The following is a 24,375-nucleotide window of genomic DNA, read 5'->3' on the forward strand; positions in this document are numbered from 1 at the left end:
GGGGGCCTCTGTTGGAAACGTGATGACAGCCAATAATGGAATGGGAGGCTCTGTTGGAAATATAATGCCATTTAATAATGGAATGGGAGCCTCTGTTGGAAACATAATGACAACCAATAATGGAATGGGGGCCTCTGTTGGAAACGCAATCCAATTCAATAATGGAATGGGAGCCTCTGTTGGAAACGCAATCCAATTCAATAATGGAATGGGAGTCTCTGCTGGAAACGCGATGCCATTCAATAATGGTATGGGAGCCTCTGCTGGAAACGTGATGCCATTCAATAATGGTATGGGGACCTCTGTTGGAAACGTTATGGTGTCTAATAATGGAATGGGAGCCTCTGTTGGAAACGCGATGCCATTCAATAATGGTATGGGAGCCTCTGCTGGAAACGTGATGCCATTCAATAATGGTATGGGGGCTTTGGCTGTGAACGCAATCCCATTCAACAATGGAATGGGAGCCTCTGCTGGAAACGTGATGCCATTCAATAATGGAATGACGGCCTCTGCTGGAAACGTTATGGTGACTAATAATGGAATGGGAGCCTTTGCTGGAAACGTTATGCCATTCAATAATGGAATGGGAGCCTCTGCTGGAAAAATAGGACGTATGCCAGTTGACAGTGGAATGGGAGCCTCTGTCAGAAATACAATGCCAGTTGATATTGGAATCGGGGCCTCTGTTGGCAACGCGATGCCAGTTGACATTGGAATGGGAGCCTCTGTTGGAAATGGAATGACAGTTGACATTGGGATGGGAGCCCCTGTTGGTAACGTTATGTCAGCCAATAATGGCATGGGGGTCTCTGCTGAAAACACGATGCCAGTTGACATTGAAATGGGAGCATCTGGTGGAAACGCAATGCCTGTTGACATTGGAATGGGAGCATCTGGTGGAAATGGAATGACAGTTGACATTGGGATGGGAGCCCCTGCTGGTAACGTTATGTCAGCCAATAATGGCATGGGGGTCTCTGCTGGTAATGCAATGCCAGTTGGCATTGGAATTGGAGCCTCTGTTGGTAACGTTATATCAGCCAATAATGGAATGGGAGCCTCTGTTGGAAACGGAATGCCAGTTGAAATTGGAATGGGAGCCTCTGGTGGAAACACAATGCCAGTTGACATTGGAATGGGGGCATCTGGTGGAAATGGAATGGCTGTTGACATCGGAATGGGGGTCTCTGCTGGGAACGCAATGCCAGTTGAAATTGGAATGGGAGCCTCTGTTGGAAATGGAATGCCAGTTGACAGCAGATTTGGAGTTCAAAATGGAAACAATGGTTTTGGGGCTAGTTCCGGTGAAATTATTCAAGCCAACAATGGAAATGGTGGTAGTCCCGGTAGCGAAGCACCTGTCAATAATGTATTTTAAGTATAAGGAAATCCTGTAGGAGAGTTTAAAGTCCTATAGGCTGTCCTAGGGAATGGGTTTAGGTTAGTGGAGATCTATTACTTTGGAAGAGGTTTGGGACGAACTTTTAACATATTACGAAAATATAACACATCATGAATTTACTTGCATGGTAGTTTCAATATTTGTACCCAAAAAAGGGATTTTTGTTTGTATGTATATTTGTATATAGTATAATTTTAAGAGTCTCTTTCTTAAAAATTGCAAACAATTTAAACCTAAACATTAACAAGTATGTTTTTACCAAAAGAGTTGTCAATATTTATTTTTTTTATTAAAAATTATTTTTGTATATTGTTTTTCTAAATTTTTATTTTCTTATTGAAAATTTTATTGAATTACTTTTGTGAATAAAACTTAAAATTCTGTATTTTTTCAATCATTTTTTGTCAGTCCCTTTTCAGAGTGGACTTTAAAAAATTAATCAATAACAAGACCATGCAATGTGACTTCTGCAATATAAATTGGACCATTGGCAAGGTGTGCCCTGAGTTAGACTTTTTTTATCGAAATGTCCCCAAGGCTATTCTGGAGTCGGAAGTCTTAAGCGCTATAAATGGACCCATGAAGACTGACAGGCAATAAGGGTAATGGTGAAAAAAACAAGACAACAGAATTCTACCATATTTATTTTTTTTTGATCTTCACCAATGATGGTTACTGCATAATAAAATGGTTTTATAAAACAAGATCTTCACACTTTCTAGTTAGTTCTTAAGCCCAGTTCACACTGCCAATCATTGAACTCAGATTCTTTAATTAATCTTAAAATTAAGAATATTTTCATTCAATTGGAAGCAGTGTAAATTGGGCTTTGTTTTACTTCTTGGTTACAATTTGGGCAGGACACAATCCATAAATTCTTAATTTCCAAATAAATTCAAAGTGGAGAAAGCTTGGAGCTTACTTCTACCTTATATATATGGAGCACAATGTTCCTTTAGCAACGATAGATTGTCGTTAGATTATAGAATCTATCATTGCTCAAGGAATATGATAGAGCACAAGTTATTCACTGACATTGCCAGAAGTTTGGAACTATTGTAAGCTCAAATCTCTTGCTCTCTCTGAAACTGCCTATACTTAACTTAACCCTAAAAAAAAATAATGGAATAAGGGGCCTGCCCATTACAGGTGTTAAATACCTTAAGCCCATTTCTGAAAATCTTTTTTGTGACTAGGGTAACGTAGTAAACAGTCACATGTAAGGAATTGTTTTTTTTAAGAAGTTCTAGAAACGGGGCTAATCCCTCAAAATGTAACCAATATACATAATGGACCCTATATATATATAGGGGCTGTACATATACATAATAACATAGTATCAAATAAACAGTGAACTGTGATATACACCGTCATACTGTAACTTCACAATTGACTGACGTATTCCTTACTTATAACATTAACATCATCATCTTGAAAGATGTCACCCAGGAGAAAGGTTAATCAAAATCCTTCTTTATGATGACTTTAATGTTACTATCATCTGATTGGCTAATCAAGTTTTATAACCAATCAGATAAATGTAATTTCCTAGATTTTTTGCTGGTTCATTTCAATTGATTATTTTATGATGATTTAATTGTAAAGGACTTGAAACAAGTTTTTTGAAGTCTCACACCTTCATTTTAAATGACTTCTAAGCCACTAAATTATAATTTGATAGTTTGTAAATTTTCTTTTGTACACAAGCAAATCATTTTACATACATTATTCTACAAAATAATATCTCCAAATATCTATCAACATATTTGTGACAGTTAATGTTATTTCTTGTCAAATGAAGAAGCCATGAAATTTGTCATCAGAACTTTTATCACACGGAATACAATTAATATTGACTGATAAAAACCCAGAGATAAGAAACAAACAGACATCATCTAGCTATAAGTAATTATCATAAATAATGGACAAGAACCTGTCATGTCAGATCACATGATAGTCATGTGACAGATGATATTAATACATTGTCAAGGCAAGATTGTGTATGAACACATTGTTATTATATAATATTAGCTATGATCCTTATTTAGTTTAACTCTATAGTTAATGGGGTACAGATTATATTAAAAGACATACAATTAATTAAATTTTCATGGGGTATTTAGTACATTGTCATTCATTTAAATGATGCAGAAGAAAAAAATCTAATTCTTATGCCAGTAGATGCTGAGAGTTTGGTCAGTGTCAGCTTTAAGCCTGTATTACAAAATCAATACAGTTAAAAATTGAAGAAGCAAATAATGTGGTATGGTTCTAAGAGTTGTATGAACAGGAGTTTTGTAATTTCAGTCCTCTTGTATTATAATACCAGGAAGAAAGCGCTTAAATACAGTCAAAACTCTGTACCTCATATATTTGTATCTGAACAATACAATGCTTAATAATTCTTACATTTGAGTCTGGAAATTGCTTACATTCAATCTAATCTTAAATTAAATTATTACTACACATGTTTTTGTCACTTTCAATACAAGGGAAACAACCCAGACATATTACATCAATGTTTCTGATAAATAAATGAAGCACATTTTAACACTGTAATATCTCTGTAAGTTGGAATTCAATTATTAGTTGAAGGTCAACTTGAGACATATACATTTGAAAGCGACACAAATGGCAAGCTGAATAAAACACACGTCAAAACAAGACAAGCAAAACTAAGGATATCCTAAAATAATAAACATATAACTGTGCTTAAAAAAAAAAAATGAATATTCTTAACAATTTTTCCGAGCTCTTATCTAATTTGAATAAATATGTTTCACTTGAAGCAACACAAATTACAAATTAACACAAATGTTCAACATAAACTCTAAACGAAAACAATTCAAATAGGATCAAACTGGCTGTATGCAAAAAACAATGAATTTACAAGGTCCAATTTTTTCAAGACCACAGGGGCCCATTCTTGGAAACTTAAGGTAACATCAAGATTTTAGGAAATACAGACTGGATGATACAACTAAAATTGTAAGTGATAGACCAATTAGATTACTAGAAAGTAATATCATCTAAAATTCCTTAATTGACATGTAGGCAATTTGGCAGGGGCTGACTATAATTTTGATGTGTGACAATCAAGACTAAAATCAACCCAGTCTTTTATTTTATGCAAACAGGGGATCACTAGCTATATCATTCTAACTCTGAAGCTGAATTCACAAGCTATACAGGCTAATGGCAACAGGTGTTCTAGAAACCAAGACACTCAACTCAAATTATATATAGACCACTTCAAGGCTCACATATACATATATTATATACAGATAACTTGTATACAGGAGAGGAGGGGGGAAGAGGGGGGGGGGGTAATTATGGGCCAGGGGTGACTTTAGTAATTGATATAAATTAACTAATTGGCTGTATTTTCCAGACATGTTGGACAGAATGTCTGTATATGGAAGATCAAAGCCAATGCGTACCGATAAATAAAAAAATTCTAAACATTTATTTTTTTTATCTACTTTTTCTAATGATATAGAAAGTGAACAAAACTGAAATATAATATTTCTATTATAACCTTTATTACTTTTAAAAATAATAAAAATTCCAAAAAGGGAGGAGGGGCAATAGAATGGACCAGGGTTGGGAAGGGGGTAGGGGGAAGGGGGTATATTCTTTATAAATATTATTAACCTACTTTATATATACAGATACTACTGACACAGACAAACATAAAATATCACATTTAAACTTTATAGCTGCTCTCTCATTCATTATACTTCAGTAATATATTAATTTCTGATGCCTCAACCAGTGCTTTTAACAGTTGCCAATTTAACTTTTTGAGAACCTCTGCTTGCACTTTTGTGAGTAGGATGCTCATTCATTATATTTCAGTAATATATTAATTTCCGATGCCTCAACCAGTGCTTTTAACAGTTGCCAATCCAACTTTTTTGGAACCTCTGCTTGCACTTTTGTGAGTAGGATGCTCATTCATTATACTTCAGTAATATATTAACAATATCAGGCACCTTGACCAGTGCTTTTAACAGTTGCCATTTAACATTTTGAGAACCACTGCTCACTTTTATGAGTTCGATGCTCCCATTCAGTAATACATTAACCATTTCTCATACCTTGACCAGTGCTTTTACAGTTGGCACATTCTTGTATCCTAATACCTATTAACTTAACTACATCTGTAATCTGACATATAATATCATACAAATACAAATTTTGATACCTTGACCAGTGCTTATTGCATTTAGCGCAGTCAAATCCTAACAACCTTACTATTTGAAGACTATTTCCCACATTTTTGAGTTAGTGATATAGGTGAATGACAAGTAAAATCCACCTCTAGTAAAAGGTGATATTGCAGGCTATTTGCACATGTTTCTGGCTCCATACACATTTACCGTAACTAACATTTCAGACCAGATTAATAGATCACATATAAAACATTAACTACATTGCATGCCGAAATCTTGAACTTTCAAAGAAAGGTAACTCCAAAATTCATTTGATGCCATTTTTCATAGTCATGTGTTTGAATATATCGGATGCATTCAAGTTTAAAACTTGATAACTCTCAATAATTATCACACAAACAGAAAACTACTAGCTTGACACATCTCCTACTCAATAGATCTACAAAAACACTGCATTCTATACAATATATATAGACACAAGACTTTCAGCAAGCCCCTTAGCAGACCAAATACAACTACATGTACATAGAAGCCAAGAGAACAAGATTTGTTAGAAAACTTTTGGATAAATACTCCAAACTGTAATGACAAAAAAGAATTTAGAGTTCACAAAATCAGAATTCAACTAAATGCATCGTAACAAGACAAACTTCTACAAAAATACTTCAAGCTGGGATAGAAAAAGCTTTAAATTACCTACACAAGCATGTGAAAAGAGTCATGTCTTTGTCAAAATTTTGAAGCATGTTCTAATATAAACACATAAACAGTCAGTCAACAGAGCAACAAACATACATACTTCTTCAGTTTTATATTTTGACAAGACAAAAGATGTTTATATTAATTAAACCTCAATAGATTTTTTACAGTTGTTTTTTGCTCTACCTCATTCATTCTTGTCCAATACATAGTAGAGAAAGTAGAGGGTTTTTATTTGTGTGGAATCATACCTAGGTGTACACTTTTTTTTACAAACACGCCAACTAATATAGTATTACATTTGACTAATTTCTACTCCATGACAAAATGACTTACAATTTACGCAACAAGTCACAAAATTTATGGTTTATAATTTTACAATTGTTGTCAATTTAAGTTAAAAACTTTTTAAAGCCCAAAATTTCAACGTTTTTTTTAGATCATTTTCATAAAATTATTTTCTGTAATTTTTAAAGTTATTAAAATTGGATATAAGTGTTTATTTGTGAATTATTTTAGACACTCTATACCTAACATAATCATAACAGAAAACTACCAAATTGAGCTAAATTGGTGAACTGATTATTTTAAAGGTTAACACACATAGTCTAGTTTATATTTGAAACTATACAAGCCAGTCCACGCCATTGTGTATAACATGTTCTTGTTTCTGAATACAGTTATATTATGTATTGTAATTGATATTATAGAAATAAATCATTGTGTTAAGATTCTAACTACCTACAAATAAAGTTGATAGTTAATAAATTTTCAAGGAGATGCATAAATATTCTAACTGAACTATCACAAATCCTGAATTAATTTTATTTAACAGGTTTTGCTTGTACCACACATAAAATTAGTGCAAATTAACATAAATTAATGAATTATGGTTTCAAATTTTCACAAAGCATGAATCTTGTGTAAATTACACAAATCTATGAAATATTATAAAAATGTTATTGATGAAATTAGAAAGAATTAAATTAGGATTTTTATGAACTAACTTCAGAATGAAAGTTGAAATTCGAAACAAACCCAACGGTAAGCTTATATCTCAAACTCTCAATTAAAAGATATAAAATTGGTTAATATTTTTAAAGTGATTTAAATTATTTTTCTATAAAAATGTGAAATGTTATGAGATTTTTTTCAAACCATTTTTAACAATTTTTCTGATTGATTTTCACACACACACAAAAACTGTCACCGATTCACTCGTTATCAATTAGCTAATGACTTAATTAACATATATACAATTAAATATACATGCTTTTTTCTTCCTTTATATGTTAACAATTTATTTTTTATTGATGTCTGTATCTTTTAATAAGAATTCTTAAATAAATATTGTGCTTATGTCACTCTTTGAAAATGCTAGATTATTTTTCATTGAAAGGGATTTTTATAGAATTCTTAATTGACTTTCATGCTATTGTTTTTATTTTTTTTGAGTATTTTTAAATGAGCTTTTTTTTTTAAATATTAAAATTATATTATAATAAAAATGTTAAGTTATTTTACATTCATATTTTATCTTATTTAAAGAAGAGATTTTCTATAGAAGATTTTTACTGACATTCGAGCTATTGTCTCTTTTAAATATATGTTGTGGTTATTTTTTTTAACTGTTTGAAAACATTTCATTATCTTTTATTTATATATTTCGACTATTTAAGGAAAGGTTTTTAATATAAGTATTTTTATTGACATTTTTGTATTTTTTTTATTGCCTTTTATAACTAAATTAAAAAAAAATACAATCATATTGTGCTTTTTAACTATAGTATATGGCTTGTTAATCTTTTTCATTCTTTTATTTTCTTAAATTTAATGCGAACATATTATTTTTATACTTTGTCATGCATTTTTGAACATTAGTCTGTTGAAACTTTAAAACACTATTTTTTTTGTTAAATATATATTTGCTGACTATAATGAGAGTATTTGTTAATATTTGTATCATTTTAAAAAGGTTTAATTTTTAATAATACACTATTACAAATAATTGCATTGAAGTGTTTAATATTTTTGCCAAGTGGGTTATTAGTTGTAAATATTGGTAAGATATCTATGTAACTAAAGACTAACTATTCTATATGAAGAATAAGAAGAGTATATTTTATGCTTTTTAGCATTATACATATCATGCTGTTTCCCTAAAAAAAATCTCTTGACCTTCAAGCTTATCAATTCTAATCTGCAAACTTTCAAATATAATATCTTTTTAATTGTGCTCAATAACAATACGTCTATTCATTTTGTAACCAAAAGGCCAAATTTCGAGAATTTCCATTCTAAAAATGGAATCTTTTCAAGACAATTCATAAGCTTATACAAGAAATAAAAAAGATTTTTTTTAAAAAATCTGCAACTTTTTAAAATAGCAAGAACTGTGATAAATATGAACCAGCAAAGATAATATTAAAAATTCACAAAACTTAAAATTCTATACGAGAACAATAGAATGTCTTAATTAAATTCAGAATTGTTATTCTAGCCCAGAAAATAAATTCAAACGCAATCAAATTCTAATTTTGACTAAATTTTTGGGAAACAGAAAAAGTATGAAAACAAGAATAAGAATTTATATAAAAAAAGAAAAAAATCTAGAAGAAGTGAGTGACTGAATGAGGCTTCACTGAAGAAACTTTAAACCAGAGAGCCAATCAAATAAAGACAAACCGAAACCCGTTTCATATACTTTGACTTGGATTAGCTGATTATCGAACTTGTTTAAATTACTTAAGTATTATTTTTGTTCCGAAAACATATTTTCAACCTGGTTAATCAACACTAAAAAATGATTATTATTTTATAAATAAACATCAGATTTCAACAACAAAAATTTAATACAACTTTACCAATTTGTTTTGTTCTCTTTTTTTTGTTTTATGTCTAGTTGGTAAAATTTTTGCTTGGATTTACGTCTGCTTTTTTTCAGCAAAATGCTATTCACTGCCAGTTCAGAAATTAAATTTTGTAAATTTCATAAGATTAAACATCTAATGTTTTAAAATGCAAAACCAAGTTGTCAAGAATGTATCAGTGTTTAAATTCAAAGTTTAATCTGTAGATGATTTGTTGAATTTTGGTAAAAAATGATTAAAAAAACTTGAAATCTTTGTTATTTCTAAGATAATACAAATATTCCTGAGTGGATGACACCATGACAACTCTAAACTCTAAACACATTAAAAACTGAACCAATCAGAATTGATTATATTTACAGTGACGCCATCTAGTGATAATTTACATCAAAGTTCCATAACTCTTAGTTTACTTTATGAACTTTGGTGCTAACTATTTTTTTCTTTTTCTCTTTGCTTCTTTCAGTTTTCTTCTGTTTATCATCTGTAGATTCCTACAAAGTAGTGTTAATCCTTAATATTTGTGAATTTCAGAATCACAACCAATATTCTTTTACAGACGAAAAAAGTCTCCTTCGCTGAAATTTGGATTGTTTCTTTATGATTGCCAAGGCCATCTTAATATCCAATCCAAACAACAATAAGCATTTTTACTTCAGTCCCATGACCTAGATCACTGACAGAGGGAAACAAGTTTGAAAAGTCCAAAAATACCAATCAGATATATGTAGTAATCAAACCAACCATTTAAGTATGAAACTAGCTGACATACTCCACATTCATAAAGCAATAGGGCATGCCTGTCACACAGACTATGTATTTATAAAATACAAGTCAATATTTACCTTACGAGAAGTGGTTTTATTGGTTTTTAATTCAGGAAATTCTTCCTTCTTCAGTTCAAATTTCCCTTCTCCAGAATCTATAGAATCACTATCACTGAAATTTACAATATGTTACATGATCTTAGTGTCTTACATGGCTACAAAAGGGAGGTTAACACTCATCCTCAGCTGCCGGCAATAAAAACTCACTCTTCAAATATAGAATCAAATTTCACTACTGAATTAAATATGTCTATTGAGTACATCTCAAAATCACACAATGAATTCTTCTTAAAAGGTTTCTTTTAAACCTGTTAATTTTGTTATGTTTTATTCTCTTGCCATTACATCTGATGATGATGGTGTATATTGTGTTGAAACGTTATGTGCCTAACCTTATTAAAGAAGTGTGTTATATTCCATAACATTGTCTTGTGTTTTGTTATATCTTAAGCATGTATTATCAAAGAATTGTGTTGTGTTTTGTTATATCTTAAGCATGTATTATTAAAGAATTGTGTTGTGTTTTGTTATATCTTAAGCATGTATTATCAAAGAATTGTGTTGTGTTTTGTTATATCTTAAGCATGTTTTATTAAAGAATTGTGTTGTGTTTTGTTATATCTTAAGCATGTATTATTAAAGAATTGTGTTGTGTTTTGTTATATCTTAAGCATGTATTATTAAAGAATTGTGTTGTGTTTTGTTATATCTTAAGCATGTTTTATTAAAGAATTGTCTTGTGTTTTGTTATATCTTAAGCATGTATTATTAAAGAATTGTGTTGTGTTTTGTTATATCTTAAGCATGTATTATCAAAGAATTGTGTTGTGTTTTGTTATATCTTAAGCATGTTTTATTAAAGAATTGTGTTGTGTTTTGTTATATCTTAAGCATGTATTATTAAAGAATTGTGTTGTGTTTTGTTATATCTTAAGCATGTATTATTAAAGAATTGTCTTGTGTTTTGTTATATCTTAAGCATGTATTATTAAAGAATTGTGTTGTGTTTTGTTATATCTTAAGCATGTATTATTAAAGAATTGTCTTGTGTTTTGTTATATCTTAAGCATGTATTATTAAAGAATTGTGTTGTGTTTTGTTATATCTTAAGCATGTATTATCAAGGAATTGTGTTGTGTTTTGTTATATCTTAAGCATGTTTTATTAAAGAATTGTGTTGTGTTTTGTTATATCTTAAGCATGTATTATCAAAGAATTGTGTTGTGTTTTGTTATATCTTAAGCATGTATTATTAAAGAATTGTGTTGTGTTTTGTTATATCTTAAGCATGTATTATTAAAGAATTGTGTTGTGTTTTGTTATATCTTAAGCATGTATTATTAAAGAATTGTGTTGGTTTTTGTTATATCTTAAGCATGTATTATTAAAGAATTGTGTTGTGTTTTGTTATATCTTAAGCATGTATTATCAAAGAATTGTGTTGTGTTTTGTTATATCTTAAGCATGTATTATCAAAGAATTGTGTTGTGTTTTGTTATATCTTAAGCATGTTTTATTAAAGAATTGTGTTGTGTTTTGTTATATCTTAAGCATGTATTATCAAAGAATTGTGTTGTGTTTTGTTATATCTTAAGCATGTTTTATTAAAGAATTGTCTTGTGTTTTGTTATATCTTAAGCATGTATTATTAAAGAATTGTGTTGTGTTTTGTCATATCTTAAGCATGTATTATTAAAGAATTGTGTTGTGTTTTGTTATATCTTAAGCATGTATTATTAAAGAATTGTGTTGTGTTTTGTTATATGTGCTCCTCGTTTCTACATGTCGTTCAAATCATTAGTATAATGAATTAAGATATAAGATGTTTTAGAGAAATAGAGAAATAGATATTACACCTGTCTAATTTTCTACTCACCTGATTATATGATAGCCATGTAAAAAGGGACAGAGTGGGCCTTTAAAACACATCCCATCTTCCCAGAACCGACAAGTTATAGATGACAGATCATGTGAGAATTTACAATCTGATCTTTTACACGCCCCCTCTAGGAAAAAACTGCATGGTTTTCTACTTGTTCCTACAAAGGACAGACATGATCTTAATAATCTTATCAACTGGTTGGGCTATTGAACCAAAAAAATATAGTTTTTTACATGTTCCTACAAGAAACAAGCACAAAACTGAAAATTCAAATTGACTTTTTGGACTATTGAAATAATATTTCAATAACACAAGATTTTTAATAAATAAATTGTTAAAATGTGTTAAATGTTAATTGGTTTACAACTGGTATCTACAGTGGAAAAATAAGTTTCTTTAAACTGCTAAGAGTTAAAGAGAGAGTTTGCACAGAAGTTCAGCATCTTAGAATATAACGAACCAAGTCCCGGAAGAACTTTAGCCTTCAAGATGGGAGGGCATGTGACACAAGATACAACACCAGAATTTCATGCCTCAAACTGAAGTTTTTGGGATCATTATACAATTCATGAATATTCATATATTGTCCTACCTTTCTTGGTTTTATTAACTTTCTTTCTAGCATCAGGAACATTGAGATATGGTGGCCATTCATTGTGGTACAAGCCTACACCTTCTCCACCATCTAACCACTGTTTCTCTAGATCGGACGAGTAAACAGCAACTTGTGGTAGTCCTGGGGCTGGTCCCCCACCTAGATCCTCTTGTTCCAGATCGTAAGAATAAACAGCTGAGTCTGGGATAGGTACTGGTGGTCCAATATCAACAGAGTAGCCATGAGTATGCTGAAAAATATATTCAAAATTGGAAACAGTGTACGGGAGAAAGGACCTATAAGTTTAGGGCTTGCACCAGTTCACAGTTTACTCATTTTGTACACAGACAAAATCATTCCTGTTTTTTCAATTTATGTTATCAAAGTGAGTGATCCTTGATTATAAATTTCAGTTTGCTTTAAACAGGGAAAAAATTGACAAATTCCTTTGAAGATATTTAACCAACAGATTAATAGACAATACAAGATTTCCATCACGGGGGTCAATGCAAATCAAAGCAAATGTCTCATCTTCACTTCTTGCCGAAAAAATTTCTCCCTGATGTTGAACATTCAATATTAAAAAAGAATGATGATATATATCTTCAACTGATTTTCACAAGCAGGTTTAGTCCGTTAAATCAAGATTTCATCAATGAGGGCCTCTCATAAAGCAATGCTTCATCTTCACTTTTACCAGGAATTAATTCTACCTTTTTATGTTGAACATTCAATATTAACTTAGAATGATGATAGATTTTCATATTGGCTGTCACTAAGTAATTTTAGTCCTTCAAAAATTCAAAAATATTTCACTTACCAACAATTCATGGGTACTAGGTTGATGATCAACGTTTTCACTGGCATCTTTAAACTTGGCTAGATAATACTGGCTCAGTTCATCTACACTATTAGGTATTGACCGGGCCATATATTCACTTTCATCATTATAACAAAAATCATACGGTTTTAATGTTTTCATAGTTTTTGCACTCAAATTGTTTTCTTTCATTTCACATTCCTGGGGTGGGGTCACGTCCAAAGTTTTATTTATTTCTTCACCGGGCCACATAAATCCTTCGTTTCCTTTTGGAGTCTCAAACTCCTCGTTTTCATCCTGGTTTATGTCCACATTCGCAAATTCTGACTGAAGATTGTCGATATGTCCTGCAGATGACTTTCTGTACGATTGCGTTTGATCAGAATAATTGGACGGACTTTTAAGATTTTGGCCAAAAGACAATTCTCCATCTTTGACTAAGGGCAAATATTGGAGATAGTCATAGTTGTATTCAGGTCGCGTTTCGTCAAAATCGTACCCTGAACTCCAAGCCGTGGAATAATCAACATGTTCTTTGTCTATTTTCGACATTTTGTCTTTCCACAAACTGGACAGCGCGGCTGGCAAATATTGCTCTGTATCGTCTAAATACAAATGATGAAATTTCGCTTCCAATCCCGAATCCTCCATCCAATCATATCCAAGATCATCTCCGAATTCTTCTTTTTGACATAAATTAGAATCTTCAACTTCTCCATTTGATTCAAATCCACTTTCTTTTCCTAAAGGGTCATCCACATCGCAAGTTGTATCAAAAATATCTCCAGTGTTACCCGCAACTTTTGTCTTTTCAGTTTCAATACCAGACTGTTTCTTGTCGTTATAACCCTCTTCTAAACTTCGCCCTGTCTGGATATACTTATCCAAGTCTTTCTGGACTTTGAATTTTGGACGAAACATCGGAAGTTTCTCTTCCACGGAGCCTGGTTGATGGAACTGTTGGTAAGGTGTTCCAGTCGAAAAGCCAACATCACCGAATAAATCTCTTCGTTGTTCAACTTTTTCTTCATGAGGAGTTCCAATCGGTGTTTGGATTGGTCGAAAGTGCGTCTCGTTAGAGAAATAAAGATGTTCGCTAGATTCCTGTTGTCCAGTGGCACCCCCTTGATGTGGATTGTCATTAGATTGTAAGGACATAAGTGATGATAATTTCATATTAGGAACACTTCTGACATGCATCATTTTTACAGGTACTACATCAGTGAAAGCAGACGTTTCCGATGGAATCAATTCAAAACTTCGATGAAATTCAGGCTTATGTGATCCATATTTTCCCCATAGTCCATGAATATCACTGTCAGACACACTCCTTTCGTGTCTTTCCCACGAATTAACGCTGAGATTATTTCTGGTATTTTCTTTTGGTGTTTCGTTATGGAGTTCCTCCAAGAGTTCCATTCCAATTACAGCATCGTCAGTTTGCGATAAATAAATTTCCCCGCCCTCAAATTCAACTTCTGCGATGTCTCGAACTGGTTTCCAGCCAGCGTCAAGTTGATCTTGTTCTTCTTTACTCTCATCTTGGACACTCCAAACATCAAAATTACACGGCATATTCCACATCAGTCCAGCCCATGGAATTTTCTTTTGTGTATTTACATTCCAAAGTTGATACAACTGTCCAGATTTTCCCTTTTCTTTCACGCTTTCAGCTTCATTTTTTGGAGTTAAATTCCATCTCAAGCCACTCTCCTCCAAGACGGAATTCCAAGGATCTGATGACAGTTTGAAATCATCTTCAAAAGAATGCAGGAATTCTTGTAAAAGAAATTTACTCTGCCAATTTTCTTGTTCATCTGCATTGACTGACCAAATATTAAAAGAGAGAGGCGAGAGAGAGGCAAAAGGACTTTGTATATCTATTCTCTCATGAAGACTGTGTATTGTTTCCGTTAGATACTGCCGATCAATTAACATGGAGCAAACACCTGAACTCCGTGGACTTTCAACCAATAACGAACATACGCCAGAGTTGCGTGGACTTTCAACTAGAACGGAACAAACTCCTGAACTCCTTGGACTGTCGATGACGGAATTGAATGACTTCATCAGCTCTTCTGTGAAGAAGGTAGATTCAGGTACATCTAGTCCGTAAGGCGATTCCGGGGTAGATTCTTTAACATTTTCAAAATGTAGGTCTTCCAACTTGTTTGTCAATTTTGGCACATTTTGTTTTGAAGGAACTTCTTTCAAATGGGAATCATCCTCGCTTTCCATATCAAATGTAAACATGCCTTCGAAGTCAGACATATCTGTGCCGTCATCAGAATCAAACGATGTACTACAACTCGAAATTTCATACAAATCGGTATAGGAATTAGATTCCACGCCACCTTCGAAATCGGGCCCTGGATTCCAGGCACTGCTGACTTCTCTATCCTCATCTAGAAATTCACCATCCAATGGATTCAACCTGTCCTTGTTACTCAGATTTAGGAGACTTTCAAATCTTTTCTTCCCTAAATCCAAGTTTTTTTCCATTTCTTCATCTTTGAAGTTTTCTTTACACGCTTCAGTAGTTTCTGAAACTTTAGCAACCTCGCGATTAGAACCAATGACGTTCGTTTCGGGCGGCAGATCCTCTGCTGTACATGCATTCTCATTGGTATTTTCTAGGTTGTCAAACAACATGAATAAGCCATTGGTTGGACTGCTGTAGTCTAGTACATTCATAAATGGGTTGACTTTTAGTCTAGATTCAGATTCCGTCTGCTCTTCCTTGCATGTGGATTGAGGTAAAGGGTTATTTTTTGGGACTTGGGTTTTATCAGGCACTTGGTTTTCAAAGAAGTCATCTTCTTTCGATGTGTCTTCGGCCAAAGGAGAAAAAACTTCATCTACAAAGGTATATCTAGAGGTCATTGAGGTCAAAATTGGGCCCAAAATGGCCTCCAGATCTGTGTCATCGTCTAGCAACAGGGAAGGGGGATAACTGTGTCTTTTATAAAGACGTTTGCTAGAACTGTGTGTGACAAGAATTTCACCCATGGGCTGTGTGTACCATTCAAAATTCTCTTGTAGCTCTGGGCTTAATGATTCTTCCCGCATCCACTCTGGCCAGTCTATGCCAGAACTTTTCTTGGTTTGGTCTCCGCTGACACCAGACAATAATAACGTTTTTATTATCTGTTCAACTTTGTTGCAATATTCTGCCTCAGCCTCTTTTTGTTTGTCATCCTTCCCATCATTCTCTTCTTCAAATATTTTTTGAGAAGTCAGCGGCCAACTCAGAAAACGAACAGTTCCACCATGTTTCTTGATCACTTTTTGCATTTTTGTTTGTTGTTTTTGTTTATTACTTTTTGGATAACTTTTTTTCTTGCTCTCCATTTTCTGTGTTTTGTGATCACTTTCTTTCGTATCTGTCATACTTTTCGAGCGTTTTTTAGATTGATGACTTGACCGTTCTAGACTAATTTTAATTTCTGATCGTCCAGTACTCTTTTTAGGTTTCTCATTGTCAGTTTTGTTGTCTTGTTTCTCCGCCGTCGCACCAACTGGAGGTGTTTTGAGAGGATTTTTCTTCCAGACTGTAACTTCACAAGCTGATGGTGAAATGGAGGAAGGAGAATCTTCTCCAGACAATGCAGGAAATGCAGCATAGTACCTGAAAAATACACAATTTTGGGTTCAACAATGAATATAGACCCAGACCTAGAAATTAATGTTTTTGTTTTTCTGACATTAGATTCCATGTCATCTTTGGAATAGTCATGCCAGCAGATGTATGTATAAGAAGTTCATGGCTTCATTAATTTCCAAAATTATTCCAATTTTAAAAAATTGACATGTGGAATCCAGAAGCCATGTTTTCCACATAAAAATGCTCAGTATAATAATATCCAAAGATGTTTCAGAGTTTTAAATCATTCTAATGAATGGTCACTGAAATCAGAAAATATATTTGCCAAGACAGTGGCAGTACCCTTCTTTGTTCGAAATAAAGTAATAAATGTACTATAACGTTCATTACCATTATAAATGCACAATGACAATATGAAAACTTATTTAACTAGATTATCTGGTCTTACCTTTGAGCTGGATCTTGTGAGCGTGTGACATCTAGATGTTGTTTAGTTTTGTTATCTTCTGGTTGAATATTAACAGACAAAGGAGAACAACATTCTGAAATATAAAAAAATAGATAGTTAACCTCCTACGCTTTTTAATTGATTATTAATCATTACATGTTCATTATAATATGTTTAAAAACATAATCTGCTATATAGAAAGTCTAACAAGTTTTTACAGAAACATTACTTGAAGACACTCTGGAAGTTTTTGTCGGTCTTCTTCTGTTTTCATATGAAGTGTGTTTACTATTGAAACTCAAACTCCGTAGAAGCATTAAAAGAATTGTCAGGTTGTATTAAACTATATTTGCAGTTTCTCAAATTGAATTCAATCTATAGTTGAACAAAGATTATTCATGCACTAATTACACTGCTGATGTTTATATTTGTAATCAGACTAACAGGTGCCTAGATATCCAGACCTGATTATCATACATTATTACCTTTTGAAATTCTAGGTTCTTTCAATCTCTTCCAAAGTTCATCAACTAAATTCTCTAAATCACAATCCTGAAAATACAAACAATGTTTTATAATGTTTATTTAACTAACCTTCTACCACATTTAATCAGATTATAAAGACTGTCTTTAGATACCAGTATTAATGTTAAAGATTTACACTAATTAAATAATAAAAAGTATATGGAACTTATATCTCATTCATCTTTGACAGCAAAGTCAAATAGACAAATGCAGATGAAATATACCGATTATAATATACTACGTAATAAATACAACATAAATATAAATTGTAAAAAAGTAGAGTAACAGTTTGTAATTCAACTTTGACAGCTTCCTTGTTTTTGATGCATGTAACTAAGTATTTGTTAACCCTTTCAAACCTTGCGGCCTGTTTAAACACTAATGCAATCTATACCCGAGCAGTCGGTATACAGGCCGTTACTAAGTGACGTCATAATATAACGTTAACGTTAACGTCATACCTTTTACTTCTATTACTTGGAGTTCAGGGTATATGGCATTATATTTCATTTACAGTCAGTGATCCAAGGGTTAAATTAAATAACTTGATATCTAATATCAACATTATTCAAATATCTTATGTATGCATCAGCTATTCCCATGACTAATGGTTTTAAAGTTTTGTTTGAAATTTTTGTTGATAATTATTGATTCGCAGTTTCACAAAAAATTCTAAGCTTATTGATTTCAAAACTCATAAACACATCAGGAGATAAATATCAAGACTTATTTTCACTCAAAAATAAGACTTTTCTTTTCAAGGGAAAAAACGTCAAAACCTGGAAAATAGCATTACATATTCCAACCTCACACACAGAGGGAAGAAGTATCCCACCATTGTGTCCCTACGAAGTTCAACATTTATATAAATTTTATTAAAACCAACCTGGTCGGATACAGACTGAAGACAATCCAATACAGCCATTTTTCTTCTTTCATCCTCATTAACGGGAGATTTCTTTTTATCTCCCTTTCTTTCACGACGTTTAGTATGATCGTACTTGATACCATCCCACAATTCATCACAATCGAACTGTTCACAGTAATCCTGTTGTAAAAGGCTGATTATATAGCGAGTATAGACAATAGAGTCTATACCACGGACTTCCAGTTGATGTCCGAGCCAGGCGTGGACCGAGTCGGTGGAGGGCAAGGCTGCCTCCAGAGACATTCTGTACTCTGGGTGCTTCATGAATAGAACTAAATCAATTTAACTGGACCCTGTGGCTTGATAAACCCAGGGTGGTCACTGCTACGGTCACCATTAAAACTACAAGGTGTCTTTCTATACCAGACAATTTCCTTGCTGGTTTAACGTTTACGAGAAAAGACATCTAACACTGATGATGTTCATACACCATTTTAAAGGTACTTGCGACGTAAAATTAAATTTAAACTACAACTATTTTTCAATGATTCACAAATCTGAAATGATAAAAATACAAAATTGTAAGCACATTGTATGGTTCTAATACACATCCATTCCATGCACAAATGTTTCTGAGTTTAACACATAACAATGACTTTAATTTTTTCTTGTTACAGACCAATACCATGAGAGTAAGATAATCCATTGTCAATTTTTTTTTTTAAATTACAACTTTAAATCCAAATTATAAATTCATATGAGATTTAGGTTGAATTTGAAAATATCACCACATCTATTTAAATGTACATACAATACATTGATTGCAATTAACTATTCATAACATTAAACCACATACAAAATGATTGTGTGAAGGGTTTTTTTTTTATTAATAAACATCAGTACAATTGGCTAGAACCATTTTTGTTACATGGCATACATTATATATTAGTAACAGTTGTTTGCTGTTTTATTATCATTTTCTCATTTAATGAAAATGTTTACAATTAATGATGCATTAGACGTTTAAGGACACCAGATGTTTAAGAGTTGCTAATGGATGTTGAGTGATAATATTGTTAAAATTAAACCATATAATTCAAATACTTTAAATTAAAAAAAAAACAATTAGAACGAAGTAGAATTTCTCAGAAATATAGCTGCATATTACAATAAACACCATGTAAGCTGAGGTTATTTACATTCTATCAAAATTGGTAGATTTGGAAGCTTGAGAATAACTCTTTCTATTTTGGAGCCTATGTCTGGTTAAAACTAGAAACTGACATGGTCGCTGATGACTTCAAACCCGAGCTTTCTGCATAGGCCATGACCAGTTTTCCATTGGTCCAAGTGTCAAGTTGTTTGGATGGGACAATAAAACCAAGTCCTGTGTGCTACAGTCTGAACACATTAAAAAATATCTCATTGCACACTGCATGGCATTGCGATGCAGTAATGTAGGATGTAAAACTATCATTTCATTTACTTTGATTTAAATTACATGGTTTCAGTTTAGTTTGGCTATAGATTATTTAATCTTTATCATTGTATGTTTACATTTGAATAACTGCCAAATTACAAGGCCACTGCAAGTTCATCTTACTTGTTTGACAAAGATGTTTTTTACTATAACCCTAACTTGGCCCTATCTCTAACCATGTGATAATAACATGCTGTTAGGGGTCAAGGTTATCCCTGAATATTAAGACAGAGAGTGAAAGTGTCATTGACACTAAGTGACCTGCTAATGTTTTATCAACTTATAATATCCATGCAATGAAATTTACTGATATGAGTTTTTTACTAGTCTAGACAAATATGAATGGCACTGATGTCTGGAGCTCACACAAGGTTAAATACTAAAGTCATAATAGCATCATTAACACCAATCATAGGGGTCTGTGATCTAAATAGTCTTCAAAAGTAGCATAATTCCTTCAAAAATATCTCAAACTAGGAAAACATGGCTATATAAGAAAAGACTAGTCGTCATTTTAACTTTCAAGGTGAATGTAAATTATGTGAATGAAGACGGTCAATTTAGTCATTAATTATAAATGTTACTAATTGCTTAAGTTTTATGCAACATGTAAGCCTCTTCAATAATCACAGTGCAAAACACACAGAAACTTATTTCTTATTTTCTTAATAATACTGCAGTGATTTAAGAATTTCTAGAAGTCCAGTAAGCTTGAAACTTTTAACTTGAAGTGGTTCATTTCATCTTTTACCTATAACAGCGAGACAAATCTTGAAATGATTGTCAATACGCAAATCTAATTATCTTGCTGTATTTATGAATGAGTACATCATAGTCAGTACTAGCTGATTAGTATAGTGTACCGGTACTTGTAAGTCAAGCTGGAAAATTTTGATCATTTGATTTGATTCTCTTTGGTTTATAAATTTACATGCACTGTGGCTCAGCAACCTGGGCTTGTTCGTAACTAGTGATTTCTGCCATGATAACCCGTCCATCGAGGAAATTACACTCAAGCTTGCTAGCTTTTCATACTTCGAACATGACTATAGTGGTGTCAGAAACAAAATACTTGCCAAACAGGGATCTCTCCCCTTAACAGGCTGGCTAGCCATTTTATGAAAATATTGAAAATGATTATACATTGTTGTTATGTGTCACACGTTGATTATCAGTTTTGGCAAAAGCTGGAGTTGTTAAAATGATTACCATGATTGTCTATTATAATTGTACTTTAAGTGGAATTGAGGATTGGTTAAAAAGATAACTATCAGTACACGTTTAGAAGTAAAAGTATAAAAATTACGTCAGATTTTATTTTGACATCCTGATAATCGAGACTACAATGGCGAGCACCTTACTTCCGGCTAAGTCTCGGTCGATACAAATTCCTTTCGACCTCCCTCCCTCATCTACAAATTTCAGTATTTCAAGAGCGTTAGAAAACCTACACTAAGTCTATTGCAAAATTAGAGAAGAAAATGATAGAAATTAACTAAGAAATCAAAAATCCTACCTTCAAAGTCAAACGCAAAGCCATTTTCTTTTCGTTTTTTCTTCCTCCCGCAACTGTCAAATTCTCGGGAGAAATGCCAAACGACAAGCGCTGGCTTCGTCGCTTCATTTCTCCATGGTTTCTGTGTTAGAATACTTTAGGCTTGTTCTGCCATTTTGCTCTATTCCAATTCCATCTCACTGCATGATCTCAAAATTTTTATTTCGATAAAAATTGATCGAAAACACAAAATAAAGGAGCCGAGAAACACTCAGCTGACCTTTGGATCGAAGATTTTCGGTCCTAGACGGATGTGCCTCCGCGTCAGATATAGTTCTCTAGTAACATTTTGCATTTCTTTGACAATCATTAATTATTACAATTAATTCAAAGTTTTTAGATTGAAAATTCTATTTGCATATGAAAAGATGGCATTTTTTAAAATTTCATGAAAACACAAATCTTGGAATTGCAAAAATGTCTCGGCGTATTAATATTGGATGTCTGCATTTTCAGTGATATGGCAACGTGAACTATTTACACTGAGATCTTCTAGAAACGGCCGCCAAAACATTACACAATAACGTTTACATTACATAATAATGATTTTAGTTTTGACACCGATATAACAAAGGAATAGACACGTATTATTTTATTCATGTTTTGTTCTTTAGGCCTATTAGTGGTAAAAAAAAAGTGATCCTGGTTGAAAAAATAGATCTTACTAAGCCTATTAGTGGTAAAAAAAAAAGTGATCCTGGTTGAAAAAATAGATCTTACTAAACAAGTCGTGTTCAATTCTCGTAGAGCTAGAACTTTTAAGAACTTTAGTTTTATCTCTGAGATAATTTAAACTGTTCCTCAAAAGAAAATGATGACTAATTTAAACGTGCGAATCAAATCGTTGATATTAATTAGAAGAGGAGTTGAAATGGGAGTGGTCCTTTTCTTGTTGTTAAATAGAGTAGTCTCCCTTCAATAGATACTAAATTCATTAAATAGAGTTTGTTCCCCTTAATCATGTATAATTTTCAGGCAACTGCCAGTTCAATCCCTCACCATAGAGTTATAATAAGAACATTTTTTACTTAATGGCCATTTACCCACTCCATCCAAATGTTTCAAACCAGAAAAAGAAAAGAAATGGTCGATTCAGATACTGCTACATTTGAAAGAAGAGTGGTTTGAAAGAGCAACCAAGCTTTCAAACGTAAACTATAGAGTTTATAGGCCTGTCCTATATCTATCAAATTCAATCGACGTGTTGACCATAATTTTGCTAATAATATTTTATCAGCTTCAACGTAGGTTATGGAACTTGATTTCTAAGCCGACTAATCTCCATTTGATTAATTCCTGTTTTTCAATTTTAATCGCCTTATCGATAATTAGCCAACGTTTATCAACAGTGTTAGGCTAAGTTTGTTAACCTCAGTTTTAGCGTTTAATTTCAATGTTAAAGGGAGACAATTGTCTTATAATATATTTGGGAGAATGAAATCGATTCCCTTGAATAGGCCTATTTATATTGACTACATTTCGTTTTTTTCCAAATCTTCGGTATACTATATTTATTTGTTTTTGAAGATAAAGAAATACAGACACAACTTTTTTTTCACATGGATACCGACTTAGTATCTCAAGGGTCCTGTCTACACAACGGTGACGTTTTCTAAAAATCATTAGATGGAGGGACCGAGGCCACAGAATAGTAAGGGGGTGCACAGCTCCATACATTTAAGGGCTCCGTCATTATTAATTTAAACAAGCACCCCATCCTGTCTTCCAAATAGTTTTTATTCACAATCAGTAACATAACAAGACGGGAGAGCGGTATCGGCCTATACTCGTTTTCGAATTCTAAAATATATCTTATTGGCCAAACAACAAATAATTTGATCGCAAGAGTATACGAGTATATTATAAACATATAATATAAGAATAAGGCAGAAGGTGCCCACACCTTCAATCTTTTTCTTCGTAGTCTATTTTTAGACGACCTTCAATCATAAGACTGCAACTCCATTAATAACAGAAATTGTTCTACATTATCAACCGCATAAAACAGGAATAGAAATAACATGTATTTTTTCTTGGCCAATAGCCAGCAAAGATTAAAAATGTGCATATTTAATGATAATTAATGGCCCAATATAAAAATAGTAACGTAAACAGGTGCGGATCTTGGCTGGGAGTAGAATCTATGAATAAACCACAGGAAATTCATTTTTTCAAATAATTTTACATAGGCCTAGTGAAAATTGGAAAGTTTTGTGACCCCTGCCCGGCTCCTCACCTAATATTTCCTAGAAACGCCACAGAATGTTTCGTTTGTGCTCTGTCGGATACTGCAGATTCAGCTTTCTAACTTATTCAGTTTTTTTATAGGTTCATGGCTCTTCAGCTCAAAGTCGCAATAGAATCTACATTTACCGGTACTGTTATAGGTGGGCACAGGCTCGATACTATTTATTCATTGCGGCAAGTAAACGTCCCCATGGATACACTGTAAACGTCCCCATCAATTCCTTGCAATAAGTAAACGTCTCCATTAATTCATTGCGATAAACAAACGTCCCCATTGATTCCTTGCGATAGGTAAACGTCCCATTGATTTCTTGCGATAAGTTAACGCCCCCATCGATTCCTTGCGATATGTGGACGTGTGCTGAGACATTTCAC

At 32.7% G+C, this 24,375-nt stretch overlaps 2 protein-coding genes across 2 annotated transcripts; one reads left to right on the forward strand and one right to left on the reverse strand.

Annotated features, from left to right (window-relative positions):
• Positions 1 to 166: 166 nt before the first annotated feature.
• Positions 167 to 1,381, forward strand: LOTGIDRAFT_123578 (hypothetical protein; the record flags this gene model as incomplete). Its single annotated transcript, XM_009060813.1, has 1 exon — positions 167 to 1,381. The coding sequence occupies one exon, from the start codon at positions 167 to 169 to the stop codon at positions 1,379 to 1,381; it is 1,215 nt and encodes a 404-aa protein (XP_009059061.1).
• A 7,787-nt stretch (positions 1,382 to 9,168) lies between these two features.
• Positions 9,169 to 21,958, reverse strand: LOTGIDRAFT_233867 (hypothetical protein). Its single transcript, XM_009060814.1, has 10 exons — positions 21,715 to 21,958; positions 18,737 to 19,275; positions 17,811 to 17,877; positions 17,326 to 17,419; positions 15,223 to 16,901; positions 13,274 to 15,099; positions 12,451 to 12,703; positions 11,853 to 12,015; positions 9,995 to 10,088; positions 9,169 to 9,643 (listed from the first exon to the last, which is right to left on the reverse strand). Exons 2-10 carry the CDS (start codon positions 19,040 to 19,042, stop codon positions 9,554 to 9,556), a joined length of 4,572 nt encoding a protein of 1,523 aa, XP_009059062.1. The 5' UTR covers positions 19,043 to 19,275; positions 21,715 to 21,958; the 3' UTR covers positions 9,169 to 9,553.
• Positions 21,959 to 24,375: the final 2,417 nt, after the last annotated feature.

Source organism: Lottia gigantea, assembly GCF_000327385.1.
Source record: "Lottia gigantea unplaced genomic scaffold LOTGIsca_44, whole genome shotgun sequence".
NCBI classification, from domain to species: Eukaryota; Metazoa; Mollusca; class Gastropoda; family Lottiidae; genus Lottia; species Lottia gigantea.

What these genes read in the sequence shown, in the direction of transcription:
- LOTGIDRAFT_233867 (XM_009060814.1), bottom strand. Translation starts at nt 19,042, where the DNA reads ATGAAGCACCCAGAGTACAGAATGTCTCTGGAGGCAGCCTTGCCCTCC. An exon ending in AGTTAATAAAACCAAGAAAG is followed by an intron (nt 12,016 to 12,450) that starts GTAGGACAATAT and finishes TGTCCTTTGTAG; the next exon opens with GAACAAGTAGAAAACCATGC. An exon ending in CATGGCTATCATATAATCAG is followed by an intron (nt 10,089 to 11,852) that starts GTGAGTAGAAAA and finishes TGTAAATTTCAG; the next exon opens with TGATAGTGATTCTATAGATT.